We start from the raw sequence: 17249 nt of genomic DNA on the forward strand, positions 1-17249 counted from the left end.
TTTGGGCAAGTCACTTAACTTCTCTGGGCCTCAGTTCCCTCATCTGTAAAATGGGGATGAAGACTGTGAGCCCCCCGTGGGACAACCTGATCACCTTGCAACCCCCTCCCCAGCGCTTAGAACAGTGCTTTGCACATAGTAAGCGCTTAATAAATGCTATCATTATTATTATATAAGACTGTGAGCCCACTGTTGGGTAGGGACCGTCTCTATATGTTGCCAACTTGGACTTCCCAAGCGCTTAGTACAGTGCTCTGCACACAGTAAGCGCTCAATAAATACAATTGATTGATTGACTGATCTGTTGAATCCTTTGTATCAACTTTGAAAAAGGATCCCAAGGCCGTGGAAGCAAGACTGAGAATTTCAGACTAGACTGTGAGCCCACTGTTGGGTAGGGACCGTCTCTATATGTCGCCAACTTGTACTTCCCAAGCACTTAGTACAGTGCTCTGCACACAGTAAGCGCTCAATAGATACGATTGATTGATTGATTGATTGATTTGTTGACCTCTGGGAGGGTAGTTACTGTGGAGCGAAGCGGGTGGAAGTCAAATCGGAGGGAGTCAAGGAGAGATTTGGAGGCGAGAAAGTGGAGACAACGGGTGGAGACATCTCTCTCAAGGAGTTTAGAGCGGAATGGTAGGAGGGAGATGAGCCCTGGGCTCGTGGGAGGATTTTTTAGACTAGGGGAGACATGAGCATAATAATGATGGCATTTATTAAGCGCTTACTATGTGCCTAGCACTGTTTTAAGCACTGAGGAGGTTACAAGATGATCAGGTTTTCATTCTAGACTGTGAGCCCACTGTTGGGTAGGGACTGTCTCTGTATGTTGCCAGCTTGGACTTCCCAAGCGCTTAGTACAGTGCTCTGCACACAGTAAGCACTCAATAAATACGATTGATTCATTCATTCAATTGTATTTATTGAGCGCTTACTGTGTGCAGTAAGCAGTTCCCCCTCCCCATCCCCCCGCCTTACCGCCTTCCCCTCCCCACAGCACCTGTATAAAGAGAAGCAGCGTGGCTCAGTGGAAAAGAGCCCGGGCTTTGGGGGTCAGAGGTCATGGGTTCAAACCCTGGCTCCGCCAATTGTCAGCTGGGTGACTTTGGGCAAGTCACTTCACTTCTCTGGGCCTCAGTTCCCTCATCTGGAAAATGGGGATGGAGACTGTGAGCCCCCCGTGGGACAACCTGATCACCTTGTAACCTCCCCAGCGCTTAGAACAGTGCTTTGCACATAGTAAGTGCTTAATAAATGCCATTATTATTATTATTATATATGTATATATGTTTGTACCTATTTATTACTCTATTTTATTCGTGCATATTTATTCTATTTATTTTATTTTGTTAATATGTTTTCTTTTGTTGTCTGTCTCCCCCTTCTAGACTGCGAGCCCACTGTTGGGTAGGGACCGTCTCTAGATGTTGCCAACTTGTACTTCCCAAGCGCTCAGTACAGTGCTCTGTACACAGTAAGCGCTCAATAAATACGATTGAATGAATGAATGGAATGCAGAGCACTGTACTAAGCGCTTGGGAAGTACAAGTTGGCAACATCTAGAGACGGTCCCTACCCAACAGTGGGCTCACAGTCTAGAAGGGGGAGACAGACAACAAGACAAAACATATTAATAAAATAAATAGAATAAATGCGTACAAATAAAATAAATTAATAAATAAATAGAGTACTAAATCTGTACAAATATATATACAGGTGCTGTGGGGAGGGGAAGGAGGTAAGGCGGGGGGATGAGGAGGAGCGGGAGAGGAAGGAGGGAGGCTCACAGTCTTAATCCCCATTTTACAGATGAGATCACTGAGGCACAGACAAGTGAAGTGACTTGCCCAAAGTCACACAGCTGACAATGGGCGGAGCATGAGCACGTTTGAAGCAGTGAGGAAGAAGCCATCGGAAAATGAACGGTTGAAGGTGGCAGTCAGGGAGGGGAGATGGGAGGGGGCAAATAATAACAATAATAGTAATTTTGGTATTTGTTAAGCGCTTATATGTGCAAAGCACTGTTGTAAGCGCTGGGGAGGATACAAAGTGATCAGGTTGTCCCATGTGAGGCTCCCAGTCTTAATCCCCATTTTACAGATGAGGTAACTGAGGCACAGAGAAGTTAAATGACTTGCCCAAAGTCACCCAGCTGACAAGCGGCGGAGCTGGGATTTGAACCCATGACCTCTGACTCCAAAGCCCGGGCTCTTTCCACCGAGCCACGCTGATTTTCCAGATGAGGGAACTGAGGCCCAGAGAAGTGAAGTGACTTGCCCAAAGTCACACAGCTGACGAGTGGTGGAGCCGGGATTTGAACCCATGACCTCTGACTCCAAAGCCCGGGCTCTTTCCACTGAGCCACGCTGATTGTACAGATGAGGGAACTGAGGCCCAGAGAATTGAAGTGACTTGCCCAAAGTCACACAGCTGACAATGGGCGGAGCCGGGATTTGAACCCGTGACCTCTGACTCCAAAGTCCGTGCTCTTTCCACCGAGCCACACTGCTTTTCTCTTCATCTCTCCGTAAAGATGTACACGATACTGGATAATCAGTATCCAGTGGAAAGAGCCCCAGCTTTGGAGTCAGAGTTCATGGGTTCAAATCCCGGCTCCGCCCACTGTCAGCTGTGTGGCTTTGGGCAAGTCACTTCACTTCTCTGGGCCTCAGTTCCCTCATCTGGAAAATGGGGTTAAGACTGCGAGCCCCCCGTGGGACAACCTGATCACCTTGTAACCTCCCCAGAGCGTAGAACAGTAAGCGCTTAATAAATGCCATTATTATCATTATTATTATCGATGGTTTATAATTGAAATCGCTCCTGAACCACATGTTGGGTAGGGGCCGTCTCTCTGTGTTGCCAACTTGGACTTCCCAAGCGCTTAGTCCAGTGCTCTGCACGCAGTAAGCGCTCAATAAGTACGACTGAATGAATGACTGAATGAATGAATATTGCGCCCCGGGAAAATCCTAGAAGAGGCCTTCCCGGGAGGGGCTCTTTGGGACTTTTCCGGGGGACGGGGATAGAGCGGGCCGGGTTTCGGCTCAGGCTGCCCATTTTCCCGCGGCGGTCCGCTTGCAGGCGAAAGAATGCGGCCAGATGCAGAACAAATGGCTGATGATCAACATCCAGAACGTGCAGGACTTCGCGTGTCAGTGCCTCAACCGGGATGTCTGGAGCAATGAAGCCGTGAAGACTCTGATCCGGGAGCACTTCATCTTCTGGCAGGTAGGAACGGAGATATTGGAAACCGAGCCGGTTAGGGAGGCCTGACCCGGAGCGATGAAGCCGTGAAGACTCCGATCCGGGAGCACTTATAATAATAGTAATAATAATAATGGCATTTATTAAGTGCTTACTATGTGCAAAGCACTGTTCTAAGCGCTGGGGAGGTTACAGGTGATCAGGTTGTCCCACGTGGGGCTGGCAGTCTTAATCCCCATCTTACAGATGAGGTAACTGAGGTCCAGAGAAGTTAAGCGACTTGCCCAAAGTCACACAGCTGACAATTGGCGGAGCCGGGATTTGAATATATATATATATATATATATATATGTATATATGTTTGTTATATGTATATATGTTTGTACATATTTATTACTCTATTTTACTTGTACATATCTATCCTATTCATTTTATTTTGTTAGTACGTTTGGTTTTGTTCTCTGTCTCCCCCTTTTAGACTGTGAGCCCACTGTTGGGTAGGGACTGTCTCTGTTGCCAATTTGTACTTCCCAAGCGCTTAGTACAGTGCTCTGCACACAGTAAGCGCTCAATAAATACGATTAGATGATGATGATTTGAACCCATGACCTCTGACTCCAAAGCCCGGGCTAGACAAGTGGTGGAGATGGGATAAGAATCCAGGTCCCCTGACTCAGTCCTCTTTCTGCCAGGCTGTTTCTCTTGCCTGCTCTGTGACCTTGGGCAAATCACTTAACTTCTCCGGACTAGAGTGTCCTCACCTTACCTGAAAAATGGGATTACAATACCTCTTCTCCCTCCCTCAGACCATAAGCCCCCTGTAGGGCAGGCACAGTGCCCAATCTGATTATCCTGAACCTACCCCAGCACGAGAAGCAGCGGGCCTCAGTGGAAAGAGCCCGGGCTTCTGGCAGGTAGGAACGGAAATATTTGAAACTGAGCCAGTTAGGGAGACCTGACCCGGAGCGATGAGGCCGTGAAGACTCCGATCCGGGAGCCCTTCATCTTCTGGGACGGAGATATTTGAAACCGAGCCAGTTAGGGAGACCTGACCCGGAGCGATGAGGCCGTGAAGACTCCGATCCGGGAGCACTTCATCTTCTGGGACGGAGATATTTGAAACCGAGCCAGTTAGGGAGACCTGACCTGGAGCGATGAAGCCGTGAAGACTCCGATCCGGGAGCCCTTCATCTTCTGGGTTGGAGATATTTGAAACTGAGCCAGTTAGGGAGACCTGACCTGGAGCAGTGAAGCCGTGAAGACTCCGATCCGGGAACACTTCATCTTCTGGCTGGTCGGAACGGAAATATTTGAAACCGAGCCAGTTAGAGAGACCTGACCTGGAGCAGTGAAGCCGTGAAGACTCCAATCCGGGAGCACTTCATCTTCTGGCAGGTGGGAATGGAGATATTTGAAACTGAGCCAGTTAGGGAGACCTGACCTGGAGCAATGAAGCCGTGAAGACTCCGATCTGGGAGCCCTTCATCTTCTGTCAGGTGGTAGTAGGAGATATTTGAAACCAAGCCAGTTAGGGAGACCTGACCTGGAGCAGTGAAGCCGTAAAGACTCCGATCCGGGAGCCCTTCATCTTCTGGGACAGAGATATTTGAAACTGAGTTAGTTAGGGAGACCTGACCTGGAGCAGTGAAGCCGTGAAGACTCCGATCCGGGAGCATTTCACCTTCTGGGACGGAGATATTTGAAACTGAGCCAGTTAGGGAGACCTGACCTGGAGCAGTGAAGTCGTGAAGACTCCGATCCGGGAGCACTTCATCTTCTGGCAGGTAGGAACGGAGATATTTGAAACTGAACCAGTTAGGGAGACCTGACCTGGAGCGATGAAGCCGTGAAGACTCCGATCCGGGAGCACTTCATCTTCTGGGACGGAGATATTTGAAACTGAGCCAGTTAGGGAGACCTGACCTGGAGTGATGAAGCCGTGAAGACTCCGATCCAGGAGCGCTTCATCTTCTGTCAGGTAGTAATAGGAGATATTTGAAACTGAGCTAGTTAGGGAGACTTGACCCGGAGCAGTGAAGCCGTGAAGACTCCGATCTGGGAGCACTTCATCTTCTGGCAGGTAGGAACGGAGATATTTGAAACCGAGCCAGTTAGGGAGACCTGACCTGGAGCAATGAAGCCGTGAAGACTCCGATCCGGGACCATTTCATCTTCTGCGATGGAGATATTTGAAACTGAGCCAGTTAGGGAGACCTGACCTGGAGCGATGAAGCCGTGAAGACTCCGATCCGGGAGCACTTCATCTTCTGGGACGGAGATATTTGAAACTGAGCCAGTTAGGGAGACCTGACCTGGAGCGATGAAGCCGTGAAGACTCCGATCCAGGAGCACTTCATCTTCTGGCAGGTGGGAACGGAGATATTTGAAACCGAGCCAGTTAGGGAGACCTGACCTGGAGCAATGAAGCCATGAAGACTCCGATCCGGGAGCATTTCATCTTCTGGGACGGAGATATTTGAAACTGAGCCAGTTAGGGAGACCTGACCTGGAGCAATGAAGCCGTGAAGACTCCGATCCGGGAGCACTTCATCTTCTGGGACGGAGATATTTGAAACTGAGCCAGTTAGGGAGACCTGACCTGGAGCAATGAAGCCATGAAGACTCCGATCCGGGAGCATTTCATCTTCTGGGACGGAGATATTTGAAACTGAGCCAGTTAGGGAGACCTGACCTGGAGCTATGAAGCCGTGAAGACTCCGATCTGGGAGCACTTCATCTTCTGGGACGGAGATATTTGGAACTGAGCCAGTTAGGGAGACCTGACCTGGAGCAATGAAGCCGTGAAACTCCGATCTGGAAGCACTTCATCTTCTGGGACGGAGATATTTGAAACTGAGCCAATTGGGGAGACCTGACCTGGAACGATGAAGCTGTGAAGACTCCGATCCGGGAGCACTTCATCTTCTGGCAGGTGGGAACGCAGATATTAGAAACTGTGCCAGTTAGGGAGACCTGACCTGGATTAATGAAGCCGTGAAGACTCCGATCCGGGAGCACTTCATCTTCTGGCAGGTAGGAACGGAGATATTTGAAACCGAGCCAGTTAGGGAGACCTGACCTGGAGCAGTGAAGCCGTGAAGACTCCGATCCAGGAGCACTTTATCTTCTGGGACGGAGATAATTGAAACTGAGCCAGTTAGGGAGACCTGACCTGGAGCGATGAAGCCGTGAAGACTCCGATCCCGGAGCATTTCATCTTCTGGCAGGTAGTAATAGGAGATATTTGAAACCGAGCCAGTTAGGGAGACCTGACCTGGAGCAATGAAGCCGTGAAGACTCCGATCCGGGAGCCCTTCATCTTCTGGGATGGAGATATTTGAAACTGAGCCAGTTAGGGAGACCTGACCTGGATCAATGAAGCCGTGAAGACTCTGATCCGGGAGCACTTCATCTTCTGGGACGGAGATATTTGAAACTGAGCCAGTTAGGGAGACGTGACCTGGAGCAGTGAAGCTGTGAAGACTCCGATCCGGGAGCACTTCATCTTCTGGCAGGTGGGAACGGAGATATTTGAAACTGAGCCAGTTAGGGAGACCTGACCTGGATTAAGGAAGCCGTGAAGACTCCGATCCGGGAGCACTTCATCTTCTGGCAGGTAGGGACGGAGATATTAGAAACTGAGCCAGTTAGGGAGACCTGACCCGGAGCAGTGAAGCCGTGAAGACTCTGATCCGAGAGCACTTCATCTTCTGTCAGGTGGTAATAGGAGATATTTGAAACCGAGCCAGTTAGGGAGATCTGACCTGGAGCAGTGAAGCTGTAAAGACTCTGATCCGGGAGCACTTCATCTTCTGGCAGGTAGTAATGGGAGATATTTGAAACCGAGCCAGTTAGGGAGACGTGACCTGGAGCAGTGAAGCCGTGAAGACTCCGATCCGGGAGCACTTCATCTTCTGGCAGGTAGGGATGGAGATATTTGAAACTGAGCCAGTTAGGGAGACCTGACCTGGATTAAGGAAGCCGTGAAGACTCCGATTCGGGAGCACTTCATCTTCTGGCAGGTGGGAACAGAGATATTTGAAACTGAGCCAGTTAGGGAGACCTGACTTGGAGCAATGAAGCCGTGAAGACTCCGATCCGGGAGCACTTCATCTTCTGGGACGGAGATATTTGAAACTGAGCCAGTTAGGGAGACCTGACCTGGAGCAATGAAGCCGTGAAGACTCCGATCCGGGAGCACTTCATCTTCTGGCAGGTAGGAACGGAGATATTTGAAACCGAGCCAGTTAGGGAGACCTGACCTGGAGCAATGAAGTCATGAAGACTCCGATCCGGGAGCATTTCATCTTCTGGGACAGAGATATTTGAAACCGAGCCAGTTAGGGAGACCTGTCCTGGAGCGGTGAAGCCGTGAAGACTCCGATCCGGGAGCACTTCATCTTCTGGGACGGAGATATTTGAAACTGAGCCAGTTAGGGATACCTGACCCGGAGCAATGAAGCCGTGAAGACTCCGATCCGGGACCATTTCATCTTCTGGGATGGAGATATTTGAAACTGAGCCAGTTAGGGAGACCTGACCTGGAGCGATGAAGCCGTGAAGACTCCGATCCGGGAGCCCTTCATCTTCTGGGACGGAGATACTTGAAACTGAGCCAGTTAGGGAGACCTGACCTGGAGCCGTGAAGCCATGAAGACTCCGGTCTGGGAGCACTTCATCTTCTGGCAGGTGGGAACGGAGATATTTGAAACTGAGCCAGTTAGGGAGACCTGACCTGGAGCGATGAAGCCGTGAAGACTCCGATCCGGGAGCCACTTCATCTTCTGGCAGGTGGGAACAGAGATATTTGAAACTGAGCCAGTTAGGGAGACCTGACCTGGAGCAGTGAAGCCGTGAAGACTCCGATCCGGGAGCACTTCATCTTCTGGGACGGAGATATTTGAAACTGAGCCAGTTAGGGAGACCTGATCTGGAACAGTGAAGCCGTGAAGACTCCAATCCGGGAGCACTTCATTTTCTGGCAGGTGGGAATGGAGATATTTGAAACTGAGCCAGTTAGGGAGACCTGACCCGGAGCAATGAAGCCGTGAAGACTCCGATCCGGGAGCACTTCATCTTCTGGGTTGGAGATATTTGAAACCGAGCCAGTTAGGGAGACGTGACCTGGAGCGATGAAGCCGTGAAGACTCCGATCCGGGAGCACTTCATCTTCTGGCAGGTGGGAACGGAGATATTTGAAACCGAGCCAGTTAGGGAGACCTGACCTGGAGCAATGAAGCCATGAAGACTCCGATCCGGGAGCATTTCATCTTCTGGGACGGAGATATTTGAAACTGAGCCAGTTAGGGAGACCTGACCTGGAGCGATGAAGCCGTGAAGACTCCGATCTGGGAGCACTTCATCTTCTGGGATGGAGATATTTGAAACTGAGCCAGTTAGGGAGACCTGACCTGGAGCCGTGAAGCCGTGAAGACTCCGGTCTGGGAGCACTTCATCTTCTGGCAGGTGGGAACGGAGATATTTGAAACTGAGCCAGTTAGGGAGACGTGACCTGGAGCGATGAAGCCGTGAAGACTCCGATCCGGGAGCATTTCATCTTCTGGGATGGAGATATTTGAAACTGAGCCAGTTAGGGAGACCTGACCCGGAGCAATGAAGCCGTGAAGACTCTGATCCGGGAGCACTGCATCTTCTGGGACGGAGATATTTGAAACCGAGCCAGTTAGGGAGACCTGACCTGGAGCGATGAAGCCGTGAAGACTCCGATCAGGGAGCACTTCATCTTCTGGGATGGAGATATTGGAAACCGAGCCAGTTAGGGAGACCTGACCTGGAGCAGTGAAGCCGTGAAGACTCTGATCGGGGAGCATTTCACCTTCTGGGACGGAGATATTTGAAACTGAGCCAGTTAGGGAGACCTGACCTGGATCAGTGAAGTCGTGAAGACTCCGATCTGGGAGCGCTTCATCTTCTGTCAGGTAGTAATAGGAGATATTTGAAACTGAGCCAGTTAGGGAGATCTGACCTGGAGTAATGAAGCCGTGAAGACTCCGATCCGGGAGCACTTCATCTTCTGGCCGGTGGGAACGGAGATATTTGAAACTGAGCCAGTTAGGGAGACCTGACCTGGAGCAGTGAAGCCGTGAAGACTCCGATCCGGGAGCATTTCATTTTCTGGGACGGAGATATTTGAAACTGTGCCAGTTAGGGAGACCTGACTTGGAGCAATGAAGCCGTGAAGACTCCGATTCGGGAGCACTTCATCTTCTGGCAGGTAGGAACGGAGATATTTGAAACCGAGCCAGTTAGGGAGACCTGACCTGGAGCAATGAAGCTGTGAAGACTCCGATCCGGGAGCACTTCATCTTCTGGGACGGAGATATTTGAAACTGTGCCAGTTAGGGAGACCTGACCTGGAGCGATGAAGCCGTGAAGACTCCGATCTGGGAGCACTTCATCTTCTGGGACGGAGATATTTGAAACTGAGCCAGTTAGGGAGACCTGACCTGGAGCGATGAAGCCGTGAAGACTCCGATCCGGGAGCACTTCATCTTCTGGCAGGTGGGAACGGAGATATTTGAAACCGAGCCAGTTAGGGAGACCTGACCTGGAGTGATGAAGCCATGAAGACTCCGATCCGGGAGCATTTCATCTTCTGGGACGGAGATATTTGAAACTGAGCCAGTTAGGGAGACCTGACCTGGAGCGGTGAAGCCGTGAAGGCTCCGATCCGGGAGCACTTCATCTTCTGGGACGGAGATATTTGAAACTGAGCCAGTTAGGGAGACCTGACCCGGAGCAATGAAGCCGTGAAGACTCCGATCCGGGACCATTTCATCTTCTGCGATGGAGATATTTGAAACTGAGCCAGTTAGGGAGACCTGACCTGGAGCGATGAAGCCGTGAAGACTCCGATCCGGGAGCCACTTCATCTTCTGGCAGGTGGGAACAGAGATATTTGAAACTGAGCCAGTTAGGGAGACCTGACCTGGAGCAGTGAAGCCGTGAAGACTCCGATCCGGGAGCACTTCATCTTCTGGGACGGAGATATTAGAAACTGAGCCAGTTAGGGAGACCTGACCTGGAGCAGTGAAGCCATGAAGACTCCGATCCGGGAGCACTTCATCGTCTGGCAGGTGGGAACGGAGATATTTGAAACTGAGCCAGTTAGGGAGACCTGACCTGGAGCAGTGAAGCCGTGAAGACTCTGATCCGGGAGCACTTCATCTTCTGGGACGGAGATATTTGAAACCGAGCCAGTTAGGGAGACCTGACCTGGATCAATGAAGCAGTGAAGACTCCGATCCGGGAGCCCTTCATCTTCTGGGACGGAGATATTTGAAACTGAGCCAGTTAGGGAGACCTGACCCGGAGCAATGAAGCCATGAAGACTCTGATCCGGGAGCACTGCATCTTCTGGGACGGAGATATTTGAAACCGAGCCAGTTAGGGAGACCTGACCTGGAGCGATGAAGCCGTGAAGACTCCGATCCGGGAGCCCTTCATCTTCTGGGACGGAGATATTTGAAACTGAGCCAGTTAGGGAGACCTGACCCGGAGCGATGAAGCCGTGAAGACTCCGATCCGGGAGCACTTCATCTTCTGGCAGGTGGGAACGGAGATATTGGAAACCGAGCCAGTTAGGGAGAACTGACCGGGGCCGCCGGGGCAGTTGGGACCGGCAACCGAAGAAACTCGGGAAAGAGAGGAAAGCAGATCTTCCCTCTACGGAAACCGCTTGAACGGGTATCTGCCGGGCGGCGGAATCAGTGGTGGAAAGCGAGGTAGGTCAGGATGAAAGTAAAGTGATCTGAATCTCGGGGGGGTGGCCCGGGGGGTCGAGGAAGACAGCCCCCCAAACCACAAGCCATCTTGTTGCCACTGTTGGAGACGGAAGCGTGTACTTGCTGGGCGTTGGTCTGATCGTGACAGCATTTCGTGCACTCTTTCGTTCGTATCGACGGTACTTGCCCGCCCCAGGTTGGGCCCCGCTTTTCTTTCTCAGTGGTACGGAAGTGCTTACTATGTAGCAGACACTGTATTTGCAGCATAGCATGGTGCTTAGAAGCAGCAAGTGGAAAGAGCCCAGGCTTTGAAGTCAGAGGTCATGGGTTCAAATCCCGGCTCCGCCAGTTGTCAGCTATGTGACTTTGAGCAAGTCACTTAACTTCTCTGTGCCTTAGTTCCCTCGTCTGGAAAATGGGGATTAAGACTGTGAGCCCCCCTTGGGACAACCTGATCACCTTGTAGCCACGAAGCAGCGTGGCTCAGTGGAAAGAGCAGGGGCTTTGGAGTCAGAGGTCATGGGTTCGAATCCCGGCTCCCCCGCATGTCTGCTGTGTGACCTTGGGCAAGTCACTTAACTTCTCGGAGCCTCAGTTACCTCATCTGTAAAACGGGGGTGATGACTGTGAGCCCCACGCGGGGCAACCTGATCACCTTGTATCCCCCCGCCAGCGCTTAGAACAGTGCTTTGCACATAGTAAGCGCTTAACAAATGCCATTATTATCATTATTATTATTGTAACCTCCCCAGCGCTTAGAACAGTGCTTTGCACATAGTAAGCGCTTAATAAATGCTATCATTATTATTATTATTACTTAGCAGCATAGCATGGCACTTAGAAGCAGCAAGTGGAAACAGCCCAGGCTTTGAAGTCAGAAGTCATGGGTTCAAATCCCGGCTCTGCCAGTTGTCACCTGTGTGACTTTGGGCAAGTCATTTCACTTCTCTGGGCCTCAGTTCCCTCATCTGTAAAATGGGGAGTAAGACTGTGCTTCCCATGTGTCCAACCTGATTAGCCTGCCTCTACCCCAGCGTTTAGTACAGTGCCCGGCGCATAGTAAGTGCTTACCAAATACCATACTAGAGAAGCAACGTGGCTCAGTGGAAAGAGCCCGGGCTTTGGAGTCAGAGGTCATGGGTTCAAATCCCGGCTCTGCCAGTTGTCACCTGTGTGACTTTGGGCAAGTCACTTCACTTCTCTGGGCCTCAGTTCCCTCATCTGTAAAATGGGGATGAAGACTGTGCGTCCCATGTGTCCAACCTGATTAGCCTGCATCTACCCCAGCGCTTAGTACAGTGCCCAGCGCATAGTAAGTGCTTACCAAATACCATACTAGAGAAGCAACATGGCTCAGTGGAAAGAGCCCGGGCTTTGGAGTCAGAGGTCATGGGTTCAAATCCTGGCTCTGCCAATTGTCAGCCGTGTGACTTTGGGCAAGTCACTTCACTTCTGTGGGCCTCAGTTCCCTCATCTGGAAAATGGGGATGAAGACTGTGCGTCCCATGTGTCCAACCTGATTAGCCTGCATCTACCCCAGCGCTTAGTACAGTGCCCGGCACATAGTAAGTGCTTACCAAATACCATACTAGAGAAGCAACATGGCTCAGTGGAAAGAGCCCGGGCTTTGGAGTCAGAGGTCATGGGTTCAAATCCTGGCTCTATCAGTTGTCAGCCGTGTGACTTTGGGCAAGTCACTTCACTTCTGTGGGCCTCAGTTCCCTCATCTGGAAAATGGGGATGAAGACTGTGCGTCCCATGTGTCCAACCTGATTAGCCTGCATCTACCCCAGCGCTTAGTACAGTGCCCAGCGCATAGTAAGTACTTACCAAATACCATACTAGAGAAGCAGCGTGGCTCAGTGGAAAGAGCCCGGGCTTTGGAGTCAGAGGTCGTGGGTTCTAATCCCGGCTCTGCCAATTGTCAGCCGTGTGACTTTGGGCAAGTCACTTCACTTCTGTGGGCCTCAGTTCCCTCATCTGGAAAATGGGGATGAAGACTGTGCGTCCCATGTGTCCAACCTGATTAGCCTGCATCTACCCCAGCGCTTAGTACAGTGACCAGCGCATAGTAAGTACTTACCAAATACCATACTAGAGAAGCAGTGTGGCTCAGTGGAAAGAGCCCGGGCTCTGGAGTCAGAGGTCATGGGTTCTAATCCTGGCTCTGCCAATTGTCAGCTGTGGGACTTTGGGCAAGTCACTTCACTTCTCTGGGCCTCAGTTCCCTCATCTGTAAAATGAGGATGAAGACCGTGAGCCCCCCGTGGGTCAACCTGATCACCTTGTAATCTCTCCAGCGCTTAGAACAGTGCTTTGCACATAGTAAGCGCTTAATAAATGCCATCATCATTATTATTATTATAAGAAAAAGCAGCAGGGTGACTTCTGTGGTCGGGGGAATATGATGGCCAGGCACAGAAGAGCCGACACGCATTACGGCAGCGCATGGTGCGTCGGGGAGCCGATCTGATTTCTTTTCTTCTCTTTCCACAGGTTTACCACGACAGCGAGGAAGGCCAGCGGTACATACAGTTTTACAAACTGGGAGATTTTCCGTACGTCTCCATCTTGGATCCAAGGACAGGTGGGATCAGCAGCGGGCTAGAGCCGGTAGCACGGTGCTTCCCTTCGGGAGTCCTAGGTAGATGGCGGGTTTTCATTCATTCGGTCGTATTCATTGAGCGCTTACTGTGTGCAGAGCACTGTACTAAGCGCTTGGGAAGTACGATTCGGCAGCAGATAGAGTCCCTACCCACCGACGGGCTCACAGTGTGGGTTTTACTTCGTTCATTCATTCATTCAATCGTATTTATTGAGCGCTTACTGTGTGCAGAGCACTGTGCTAAGCGCTTGGGAAGTACGATTCGGCAACAGATAGAGTCCCTATCCACCAACGGGCTCACAGTCTGGGTTTTTGTTCATTCATTCATTCATTCATTCAATCATGTTTATTGAGCACTTACTGTGTGCAGAGCACTGTGCTAAGCGCTTGGGAAGTACGATTCGGCAGCAGATAGAGTCCCTACCCACCAACGGGCTCACAGTCTGGGTTTTAGTTCATTCATTCATTCAATCGTATTTGTTGAGCACTTACTGTGTGCAGAGCACTGTACTAAACACTTGGGAAGTACGATTCGGCAACAGATAAAGTCCCTACCCACCAACGGGCTCACAGTCTGGGTTTTACTTCATTCATTCATTCATTCGATCGTATTTATTGAGCGCTTACTGTGTGCAGAACACTGTGCTAAGCGCTTGGGAAGTACGATTTGACAACAGATACAGTCCCTACCCACCAACGGGCTCACAGTCTGGGTTTTACTTCATTCATTCATTCATTCGATCGTATTTATTGAGCACTTACTGTGTGCAGAGCACTGTACTAAGCGCTTGGGAAGTACGATTCGGCAGCAGATACAGTCCCTACCCACCAACGGGCTCACAGTCTGGGTTTTTGTTCATTCATTCATTCATTCATTCAATCGTGTTTATTGAGCGCTTACTGTGTGCAGAGCACTGTGCTAAGCACTTGGGAAGTACGATTCGGCAGCAGATAGAGTCCCTACCCACCAACAGGCTCACAGTCTGGGATGCAGTTCATTCATTCATTCATTCAGTCGTATTTATTGAGCGCTTACTGTGTGCAGAGCAGTGTGCTAAGTGCTTGGGAAGTACGATTCGGCAACCAATACAGTCCCTACCCACCAACGGGTTCACAGTCTGGGTGTTAGTTCATTCATTCATTCATTCATTCAATCAATCATATTTATTGAGCGCTTACTGTGTGCAGTGCACTGTACTGAGCGCTTGGGAAGTACGATTTGGCAACAGATAGAGTCCCTACCCACCAACGGGCTCACAGTCTGGGTTTTACTTCATTCATTCATTCATTCAATCGTATTCATTGAGCATTTACTGTGTGCAGAGCGCTGTACTAAGCGCTTGGGAAGTACGATTCGGCAACAGATACAGTCCTTACCCACCAACGGGCTCACAGTCTGGGTTTTAGTTCATTCATTCATTCATTCAGTCGTATTTATTGAGCGCTTACTGTGTGCAGAGCACTGTACTAAGCGCTTGGGAAGTACGATTCGGCAGCAGATAGAGTCCCTACCCACCAACGGGCTCACAGTCTGGGTTTTAGTTCATTCATTCATTCATTCAATCGTATTCATTGAGTACTTACTGTGTGCAGAGCACTGTGCTAAGCACTTGGGAAGTACGATTCGGCAGCCGATACAGTCCCTACCCACCAACGGGCTCACAGTCTGGGTTTTTGTTCATTCATTCATTCATTCATTCAATCGTATTTATTGAGCACTTACTGTGTGCAGAGCACTGGACTAAGCGCTTGGGAAGTACGATTCGGCAACAGATACAGTCCCTACCCACCAACGGGCTCACAGTCTGGGTTTTAGTTCACTTATTCATTCATGCAGTCGTATTTATTGAGCGCTTACTGTGTGCAGAGCACTGGACTAAGCGCTTGGGAAGTACGATTCAGCAACAGATATAGTCCCTACCCACCAACGGGCTCACAGTCTGGGTTTTAGTTCATTCATTCATTCATTCAATCGTATTCATTGAGCACTTACTGTGTGCAGAGCACTGTACTAAGCGCTTGGGAAGTACGATTCGGCAACAGATACAGTCCCTACCCACCAACGGGCTCACAGTCTGGGTTTTAGTTCATTCATTCATTCATTCAATCGTATTTATTGAGCACTTACTGTGTGCAGAGCACTGGACTAAGCGCTTGGGAAGTACGATTCGGCAGCCGATACAGTCCCTACCCACCAACGGGCTCACAGTCCGGGTTTTAGTTCATTCATTCAGTCCTTCATTCATTCAATCGTATTTATTGAGCGCTTACTGTGTGCAGAGCACCGCACTAAGCGCTTATGCAGCATGGCTCAGTGGAAAGAGCCCGGGCTTTGGAGTCAGAGGTCACGGGTTCAAATCCCGGCTCCGCCACATGTCTGCTGTGTGACCTTGGGCAAGTCACTTCACTTCTCTGAGCCTCAGTTACCTCATCTGTAAAATGGGGATGATGACTGTGAGCCCCATGCAGGACAAACTGATCACCTTGTATCCCCCCCAGCGCTTAGAACAGTGCTTTGCACATAGTAAGCGCTTAATAAATGCCACTATTATTATTATTATTATTATTATTATCATTATGCCTACTAGTTCTATCTTCGGCTGTCCCGCTAAGAGCCTGCTCACGATGAACGAATCGTGCTAAAATCGTAAGCTCCCAGCTGCCGACGGTTAGACCTTTTCGAGTCCATCTGACGTTCAGTAGGTTGGGCACGTTCAGAAGATATCAAGGGAGCGATTCCTATTTTAGAGTCTAAATATCTTTGGAGAACGGGTCAATCAATCAATCAATTGTATTTATTGAGCGCTTACTGTGTGCAGAGCACTGTACTAAGCGCTTGGGAAGTACAAGATGGCAACATCTAGAGACGGTCCCTACCCAACAGTGGGCTCACAGTCTAAAAGGGGGTCCTCCCCTTATGCCCTAAAGTCTACCTGCAGTGGGGAAAAACAGAAGCAGCGTGGCTCAGTGGAAAAGAGCCCGGGCTTTGGAGTCCGAGGTCGTGGGTTCAAATCCCGGCTCCGCCAATTGTCAGCTGGGTGACTCTGGGCCAGTCACTTCACTTCTCTGGGCCTCAGTGACCTCATCTGGAAAATGGGGATGAAGACTGTGAGCCCCCCGCCGTGGGACAACCTGATCGCCTTGTTACCTCCCCAGCGCTTAGAACAGTGCTTTGCACATAGTAAGCGCTTAATAAATGCCATCATCATTATTATTATCCTAAAGCAGACCCGTCATTTCTAAATACTAAAGGGGGCATTTGAGTGGACTCCGGCTGGGAGAGGTTGTCGCACTTTCTTCATCGCCACGGTGCGACTGCCCCTTATAGATCTCAGTCAGTCAGTCGACCGTATTCACTGAGCAGTCATTCAATAGTAATAATAATGATGGCATTTGTTAAGCGCTTACTATGTGCAAAGCACTGTTCTAAGCGCTGGGTGGGGGAATACAAGGTGATCAGGTTGTCCCACGTGGGGCTTACAGTCATCATCCCCATTTACAGATGAGGTAACTGAGGCTCCGAGACATTAAGTGACTTGCCCAAGGTCACACAGCAGACATATGGCGGAGCTGGGACTCGAACCCGTGACCTCTGACTCCAAAGCCCGTGCTCTTTCCACTGAGCCACACTGCTTCCTTATTTATTTATTTATTTATTTATTTGTTGAGCGCTTACTGTGTGCAGA

The 17249-nt window shown here is 50.2% G+C and overlaps 1 protein-coding gene across 1 annotated transcript in view; it reads left to right on the top strand.

Moving 5' to 3' along the window:
* UBXN7 (UBX domain protein 7) overlaps positions 1-17249 on the top strand; it is a 153971-nt gene that overhangs the window by 93957 nt on the left and 42765 nt on the right. The window contains exons 6-7 of the mRNA XM_038742286.1: positions 3091-3237; positions 13455-13545. Of these exons, the coding sequence (XP_038598214.1) occupies positions 3091-3237; positions 13455-13545 (238 nt within the window). The remainder of the gene's footprint in view (positions 1-3090; positions 3238-13454; positions 13546-17249) is intronic.

The sequence above is a fragment of the Tachyglossus aculeatus genome, chromosome 1 (assembly GCF_015852505.1).
Source record: "Tachyglossus aculeatus isolate mTacAcu1 chromosome 1, mTacAcu1.pri, whole genome shotgun sequence".
NCBI lineage: Eukaryota > Metazoa > Chordata > Mammalia > Monotremata > Tachyglossidae > Tachyglossus > Tachyglossus aculeatus.